We start from the raw sequence: 8,978 nt of genomic DNA on the forward strand, positions 1-8,978 counted from the left end.
TTTCATCTCCATTCTTCTTATTCTTCTTAGTTGGTCATCATAACATACCGCCCTTTCTCCATATCCTCGTCGTTTTCTTTTTATTCCCGTTTTGCCACGTTCCTTCCCACCCACTGTTCTCATCAAACTTTTCCATGTATCTTCTTGAAATCTGAGCCCACCAGCAGTCTCAAGTGTTATTTTCTCCATACCGGCGCCGTTTTATTTATTCATTATCCTCACTTTCCCCTATACATACTTTTCAATCCATATACCGTACTTTGACAGGTCTTTCCATATTTTCCCAAAAAGCCGTTCGTTTTTTGTCTTGTTTCGAAGTAAATCGTGGTAAATGGTAAATGGTTTTAACCTATGTTGTCTCTCATTCCCCCTCTAATTGCCCTCCATTTTCATGTTATTTTTCACTTTCCATTACCCTTTCCACCCCCTGCCAGTGTATGTTTTCGCGTCTCACCTCGATTGCCATCAATTGCTCTTTTTTCCAATAGTTTTTTCTGTTGTTTCGCTTATCATCTTATCACATTTTATCACACTTGATTAGCGAAGATATGCCGTCACCACCCCCGAGGTGATTAATTGTCTGTCACTTTCACTTCGGGTTATCCCTCGATCCGTTCACTTTTGGGGAGAGGTGATGCCCAAAATAATTGGATTAAATAGCTAAGATAACATTGTGTTTTGAGAGCATGTGTTCTGGTACTTTCTTGATTATGGACGCTCGATGAATTCTTTTGGATCAAATTTGTGGGCTACCGTAAACACTCTAAGAGAACGTCCCCCCCCCCCCCTCCCCCCCTAACTAATTTATCTCGGTTTCTGTAAAAGATATCAAAATGTGCCCAACTAACAAAATAGTTGTGATTTTATGAAAAAAATTTCGTCAGTTGATCTCTTTTTGATATCTTTCACAGGAACTGAGATAAATTAGATCAAAGTTAAAGAGTAATTATGTTTTCCTAAATCAAGATACTACTAATTTCTCAGATGAGCTTAAACCTTTTCTATCTCATTTAGGCAAATCCAACTAACAGAAGAATATTCATGATTATTGAACTTTATGGAATTTCTGAATATCTTGGAGTTTTCAAATTTTTTATAACAGTTCCGATTTTGGTATCAGCATGTTTGCATAAATATGAAAATTCAAAAATTCGAGAATGAAAACTCCACAATTCTAAGAATTTATGAAACTTACGAAAATCTGGAATTTTAGAAACCTTTAAATTCTGAAATTTCAAAACTTAAAAATCCTAAATCTTTGGAGAAATTCCAAATTATGAAAACTCTGAAAATTCAAAAATGGGAAATTCAAAACACTGAAAATCTAGAAATCAGAAATTTGGAAGGGCGAAAATTTCCAAACCACCAAACTCTGAAATGGAAAAATCCCCGAAAATTTCAAAAACGTACGAGTTTTGGAAACTCTAAAATCTAAGGAAATGGCTAAAACATTATCTTTCCTTCAAATTTTCAAGCATCAAAAGTTGTTCCTTTTAGAGGAAATACTGTAAGATAGGTTTGAGGAAATGTGGAAAAACAAACTTTTCACATCTCCAGAAACATTTCAATTAAATTTCATTTTTGAAATTCCAAATTTTCTATGCACAAAACCCTCAATTTCTACACCTTTATCGTTTCAAGTGGTCAAATTTCTGACCATGCCAATTCCCATGCAATAGTATGTGTCCATCCATTCATATAACCCGTCGTCCACTCAATTCTGAGTAGTTTCCCATGCTTCGTCATAATCAGGTCCTTTTTCCATATAAGCTACAAATGGTAATCTTGTATACAATGAGGTGTTTTGTGATGTTATGTTGTGGTTGTTATGTGTATAAAGAAAGCATTTAGAAGACATTCTGGCGACATATAATCTTGTTATTCTTCCTCCTCGTTTCTTCATTATCCGCCTTTTAGCATGTTCGTTTTTTTGTCAGATTGTCAGCTTTCTCTCCCCCCATTCTTTTACTTATTTCTGTTTCCAAAGTATTCTTCACCCATTCTTACGGTGTCCTTTTCCGCTCCGAACTAGTACATACTAGACTCGTGTCTGGCACTCTCTTCGTTTAGCACCTTCTTTGAAACAAAAGATGGCAACTCCTTTAGTTTTCAAGAAGGTCGTCGTCCCTTCTTGTACACCGTCGGAACCAATTTGAGTGCAAACAGTGGGTACCGGGCGAAGGGGACCCCCTCTCAACGGATCATACCTCATTCCGTTTCTCTCTGTTTCAACAAATATGTATGCTCATGAAATCGATTGTTATCGTGCTTGCTCCGTTTGCAAGCAGGGACCATCATTTCTTCTAGTGAGAACTTTTAGATTTGAGATTTGGAATAGGGAAACATTTTTTGAATTCTAATCTCATTCTAAGCTAAAGTCTTCGAGAATGTGCACTTTTTGCCACTGATTCTCTGGCTAAAATCCCTGCGTTCAAGATATTTCTTGAGTTTTCGTCTCCTATAAAATAAGCCTCATATAAAATTCGAATTTTTTGTATTCAAACTTTTTTTACTGGAGGATATCCAGGGATGTTGGGAATTACGAAATTACGATTTTTTTTAAATAAGAATATTACGAATTTCCAAAATTTCAAAATTCTGAAACTCTGAATTTTCGACATTCCGAAAAATTTCGGAAAAGCCATTCCGAACATCCGTGGTGATATATAAAACTCCGAGTGCCTCGCTAACAGATTTCAAAATTTCGAACTTTTAGGTCTGAAAATTAGCATATTTGAAAATATCGAATTCTCAACTTATTTCGAGTTGTTTGAAGGAAAATTGGTTACCGTAAAAAGGATGTTTCTAATTTTTAGTTGATAAGTTGACAGTTTTTTTCTATTTTTTCATTATACTAGGGTGGCACAATTACCCGAGCTAATAAAAACGGTTATATCTTTAGACATAAGTATCTTGGAAGCACGAAAATTGAAAGAAATATAATGTTACGTTTGATTTAAAGCTACTGAAATTTTCAAAGCGATTCCTCCAGTCTAGGTATTGTTATGATTGCTCAAAGATGAATGGCATAATGTTTCTTGTTGCGATTTTTATGAGATGAAGCAGCTTTGACAAGCGATAACTCAGCTCAAAGTTAATCAAATTATTTGATACTTGGCCTGTTTACTGATCAATTATTTGAATTTTTTCACTCCAAATTTGAACACAGTACAACGCCTTACTCAAATTTTATGCCGGGTAATGATGCGCCACACTGTAAATTCAGTAGTTCATGTATTTTTCAAATATTTTTAGTCTAACCTAGTCCTAGTGTAAAATTTTACCAAAAATCCCCAGACCAGAAAAACATACCATAGTTGCAAACGGGCCGGCTCGGAAAAAATTTGGCCAATATCGGGTTTTTCGTCATTCTAGCCCGGCCCGCGGCATGTTAATGGACCGGAATCTGGCGAAAATGATATAGACGTGATGGGCCCTGTCGAGATCTATCATTTGGTACCAAAACTGTCTGAATATCTCGTTTTGGAGACAAGCTATCTGATGGCCCGCCATCTGCCCGGGCCGGCCCGTTTGCAACTATGAAAAATACTGCCTCCATCAAACCGATAATTATTGTATCCGAGGAAGGGAATAGCCTTTATGTTCCCCCGTACGGACCAACCTCAAATGACCTTCATCACCTAAAACACATTCCCTCGGTGTCTGCTCTTTGTTTCTTCCTTAAGGCCCCTTCTACCTTCTATTTCTTCTCGTTTCACCGCTCTCCAACTGTTACCATCCGGTATAGAAATGCCATGGTTTGAATAACGGTGCACATTGAGTTAATCCCTCTCATTTGAATAGGTATCCCGGTGTTGTATGGGGGGATGTGATTTATTAGTTTTATTCTTTTTCATTCCATAGCTCATGAGAATTTGGAATAGTTGAGAGAATTTCTTTTTAGCTCTTTTATATATTTTTTGAATTATCATTCATCTTTCGGATTTCAGAATTGGTTTTTTTTTGAGAATTTTTGGAATTCTGGAATTTTTCAGAATCTCCTAAAATTGTTGAGTTTCCGAGTTTCTAATTTTTTTGAAATTTGTGTTATTTTGAATTTCTGAACTTCTCGAAAATTTTAGATTTTCTGGCAATCTGTTTTTTTTTAATCTGAACTTTCTGGAATTTTCAATTTTTTCGAATTTTTCAGAATTTCCTGGAATTTTCGAATTTCTGATTTTTTGAACTTCTAATTTTTTGTATTAAAAATGAAAAATTCGATTTCCAGAGAATCCACAATTTCCGAAAAATATGGAAGTTGCGAAAAATTCTTTGGAAATTCACAATTTTCGAAAATTTTTTCGCTTTTCTGAATTTCCGTATTTTTGATTTTCCGAATTTTTAAAAATTTAGAATTTTCTGGAAATCTAATTTTTTAAACTGAATTTTCTGGGAATCCTGATTTTCCAAATTTACAAAGTTATCTGTTTCTGTTTCTTCTTTCCAGATATTGTCCCGTTATCAAAGCTCAAACCGAGCATTTTAAATTTTTTTTCTGAACAATTTGTTTTCAATTCGGAGCCATTCTTTGGAATCCATGACCCCATTCACTTCCAGCTCTCCCTTTTCACCACGACTCCTTTCTCTTCAAATCACATTCTTCCCTTCCCTCACGTCTTCTAGAATCAGAATCCGGTTCCAGCCACCATCTCTCCGGAAACCGAAAACTTCCAACCCCGACTGGAGAGGGTGTCCATTGCTTATGCTTTCTCTTTTTTTCACTTTTTTTTTCTCTTCCTCAAAAAAAACCGTTTGTTTATCTACTACTTTCTTCGGGCGTTTTTAGTATCCCTAGCTGCATAGTCATTTGGTTTTACAACAATAATCACATTTTTTCATCTCCGTTTCTCTTTTTTATTTCCATTTTGTATAATCTCCAGATCTTGGCCAAGCTTTTTCTCATTTCGAGACAGACAGTCTCCCTTCTTCTATAGCCCACCCGTCTTTTTTTCTTTTTTATTTTTAAAAAGTTTCCAATTTTTTAGAATATCCGATGCACAGGCATGCCCTGCTGGGGGCACTGCCACCCCTAATTCTACTAATTCTATCAGTAGAATGCATGAAATTCGATCCCGAACGGATAGCGGCTCGTCTTCGAATCGATGAGAAATGGGATCAACTCGACGCGTTTCAATCCGTTAAATCAAGACGAGGTCGGCAGATTCAACCGAAAGAAATTAGTATTCAAGTGAGTTTTTTTTTTGGGAATCGAATTGGTTTGTTTAACGGAGACAGACAAGGTCATCTTTTTTTTGTATTTTTTTTTTGTCTTTTTGAACATATATCCTTCCCCGATTTCCTGTTGACCAAGAGCCGGACAGTGCCGTGGTGTCTGTTTGCACAGATGGGCAACCGATTCTAATGACAATTACCGGTCTTTTCCTATTCTTTCTTTCATGACACCTGCCGTTTTTCGATACGGCAATCGGAAGAGAGGACATGGATTAGGGATGGATGTGATGTATTACACGTTGGGATCTGTTGAATGGGTGTCAATGATTTAATGGGAGGAAAAAGCTGAAAACAGATAGATCAAAAAGGAACAAGGACATCTACAGACTTGAAAGAAAGCTCCTGCGAGCAATGCCATATTTTTTAAGGATCAATTGTTTTTAAATTTTCTTAATTGAATATGATAAAGCTCAACAAGCAGTATAAAATGATATAAATTGAAATATTATATCTGGTCTATGACAAATTTATCGAAAGTCAAAAAAATCGAGCTAGGATGGTTTTTCCCCCGTAACTTGTTCATATACAAGCTAAAGTATCCTAATTAACATAATTTTTTAGTACTCGTTAAGCTCTTTCAAACCTAATTTAGTTGATATGGCAAGGCCCGTCAGTGACTCGTTTTAGGCCCGTTTTCACATTTGGTTATCTTTTTTATCATTTTTTTTTTCAAACCGAAAAGTTCAATTTGAGAAAGGAAATTTTTTACAAAATTTTGTTTAGAACGGTCACAGTTTGCTAACTCATTATTTGAAAAACTTTATCTTGTCTAGGAGCAAAGTTATCAAACACCAAAAAAACAATTCTTCATAAACAAGCTACTCGGCTGCGGCTGTCGTCTTTTGGGCAAAGATTGACCATCTTTTGGGCTCTGTTTGGCCAGATTTCGCTTAAGATTTTCCCAGAAGGTGCCCAAACGCCGCTCAAAAGCTGGCGAAACTTCGCCCAGTTTTTGTCTAAAATTTTCCACCTTCGCCTTGGGCTCGCCTAGAATTTGTTTTTTTTTCTTTCTTGGAAGACGAGTTTAATGAGGAAATTCTATTTATTCGAAAAATCATAAATATACAGTATCCCAAATATCATCATTTTGTAGTACTTGTTGCGTTCTATCAGACTTAATTTAATTGGTACAAAAATGTTGAGTTTAAAGAACTATGGCAGGGCCCGCCAGCGACCCGTTTTAGGATCGTTTTAAACTCTGCTTTTCTTCTTCCGTTTGTGGAGATGTTCACCATGATTTTTTCAAAACTAAAAATTTTATGAAAAAAAGAGATTTAGTTACTTGAATTTCCAGGCATTTCTTACAAATTTTTTACCTAAAAAGGTCCTGACTTTAATAATCTTTCTGACTTTTTCGTTTTCCTAAAGAAACGTTCAAGTTTATTTTCTACAGGGTCCGCCAAAATTACGTGTGCAAGTGTAGATGACGTTATCTCCAGAAGTAGATGCGAGATTAAGACGAAATTTAACAGACAGTTTATTTCAACGCTTGAAATCATAATTCAACAAAAATTATTCGATTCTACCTCCTTTGGCAGCGACCACGGCACGAAGTCGTCGAGGGAAGGCATCAATGGTGGCACGCAGGTATTCGACGGATAATTTGTCAAATTCCTCAGACAACGACTTCTTCAGGGCCTCGATATTTGCATGAGGTCTTGCGCAGACCTTATTCTGCAGAACTCCCCATACGGAGTAGTCGAGCGGGTTCAGATCAGGCGACGAAGCCGGCCATTCGTCCTTTGGTATGAAGGCGGGGAAGTGGTCCTTGCACCACTGTTGAGCCATTTTTGCGGTATGAGCAGGCGCTCCATCTTGCTGGAAGATGTATTTCTTCTGACCGAAGTGGTTTTGAGCCCACGGTAGCACATGCTTCTCCAGAATCTCCTCAACGTAGTATTTTTGGTTGATTTTCACGCCTTTATCAACGAAAACAAGCGGACACTTCCCATCATAGCAAACCGCTCCGAAAACCATGATGCTCGCAGGATGAGAGGCTCGATGGATTGTTTTACCACGCTCAGCTGCTTGTTGAATATTTGTGGCCAGCACTCGGTGGTTTTGGCTATTAAATTCAGCCTCGACACTGAAGAGTTTCTCGTCCGAGAAGATGGTGATAAGATGATCCTTTTTGCGCGTGCCAGCGAGAAGGCGCTTCGCTTTGATGAGCCGTTTCTACTTATTGGCTTGGGATAGAATAGCAGCTTTTGTTGCTCGATAAGAGGTCATCTTCAGCTCTTTTCTGACAATTCTCCTCATTGATGTATAGGAGATATCCATGTCATCTGACATCTTTTTCATGGAACGATGAGCATTTCGCCTGACTTTCTCCCGGACGGCCTTGACTTTCGCTGGAGTTCTTACAGTCCTCGGTCTTCCTCTTCCCGTACGGTCCTTGAGGTGGCCAAGCTGGTTGAAACGACGGATGGTCGCGAAAACCGTGTTTCGGTGCACTCCGAGTCGTTTAGAAATGTCTCCTGTGCTTAAACCTCGCTTGTAAAAGTCGACGATCAGAGTACGATGAGGACTTGCCGCTGTCATTTACCTAAAACATAACCGATTGGGATGAAACTTGGCAAACTAATAAATAATGAAATAATTAATAAAAATTTTAAAAAATTGCGCACCAAAAGTGCGTCAGTGCGCAGCGCCATGGCGTCAAAGTTGTGCACACGTAATTTTGGCGGACCCTGTAGAATTCAATTTCTAGATATGCCTAGAACTGTCAAAACGGCCGTCCTGGTCATTGAATAAAACTATCAAATCTAATAACTCAAGTACTGAAATCCTCTACGCTTCAAATTTCTAAATAACGGACAAACAGACACACAGACATTTCCAGGTAACCGCTCCCCTATTCTCCAGTCGTCTTTTTGACTATGGAGCATCTGCTGGTGATGAAGAACTTCCTCAAGCATTGGACGTTGGCAAGAAACTCGACTTGGTGCATCCACTTCAATTCTTCGGATCCGATTACAAAACTATCTATGTAAGAATTCAAAGTTTTCTTTTTTTAGGATTATCTTTAAAATTTTTAGGTTCTCTCCAACGGAGCCGTAGGTTTTGAAGCTAGCTCTAGATCCTACAAATCCGGAATCCTTCCTGGATCTACACGGTTCTTGGCGCCATTCTGGAATCGTAATGATTTGAGGAACGGAGGAAAAGTGTACTATCGAGAGGTGACAAGTGAGTTTTGAGATCCGCTGGAACTCTAGAATTATGCATTTTTGTTTCAGAGGGAAGAGTTTTGGAGCGTGGACAATCGGAAATTCGTTATCAGTACGATAAGAATGTGAAGGTGAAATCGGCTTTGATTATCACTTGGGACAAAATGCAGCCTTTGAATACGGCGGCTCTTCCAGAAGAGGTGAGTTTATAGAAATTCTTAGCCTGAAAATAATTCCAATTCAGAACACCAACACATTCCAAGCTGCCATTTTCATCACTGCTAATGGAACATTTGCCAACTTCATCTACAGTAACATCGGATGGACACAAGGCGCCGAGGTTTGTGTTTGGACAAGTTATAATTAAGATTTGGGATTCCAGATAAATAATAAAGGGAAACATAAATCGAGATTAAACAGATGTAATCACTTTTTCCAATTCTCTTTTCTCCTCTTTTCGCCGTCCGATTTTCATCTGATTTAACCTGAATCTTGCGGACGGCGGAAACGGAAGAAACGCGCGAAAAGAAATATTTCCCCTCAAAATAATTATGATTTATGGAATGTTGAAAGTGTCGG

At 37.8% G+C, this 8,978-nt stretch overlaps 2 protein-coding genes across 2 annotated transcripts; one reads left to right on the forward strand and one right to left on the reverse strand.

Annotated features, from left to right (window-relative positions):
* Positions 1-4,412: 4,412 nt before the first annotated feature.
* CBG25849 lies at positions 4,413-4,481 on the reverse strand (the record flags this gene model as incomplete). Its single annotated transcript, XM_045243665.1, has 1 exon — positions 4,413-4,481. The coding sequence occupies one exon, from the start codon at positions 4,479-4,481 to the stop codon at positions 4,413-4,415; it is 69 nt and encodes a 22-aa protein (XP_045098864.1).
* Positions 4,482-4,993: 512 nt separating this feature from the next.
* On the forward strand, positions 4,994-8,766 carry CBG25850 (the record flags this gene model as incomplete). The annotated part of the gene is made up of 5 exons (XM_045243666.1): positions 4,994-5,188; positions 8,075-8,221; positions 8,271-8,418; positions 8,469-8,599; positions 8,644-8,766. The coding sequence occupies 5 exons, from the start codon at positions 4,994-4,996 to the stop codon at positions 8,764-8,766; spliced, it is 744 nt and encodes a 247-aa protein (XP_045098865.1).
* Between the last annotated feature and the right edge of the window lie 212 nt (positions 8,767-8,978).

Source organism: Caenorhabditis briggsae, assembly GCF_000004555.2.
Source record: "Caenorhabditis briggsae complete genome, chrIII, whole genome shotgun sequence".
NCBI classification, from domain to species: Eukaryota; Metazoa; Nematoda; class Chromadorea; order Rhabditida; family Rhabditidae; genus Caenorhabditis; species Caenorhabditis briggsae.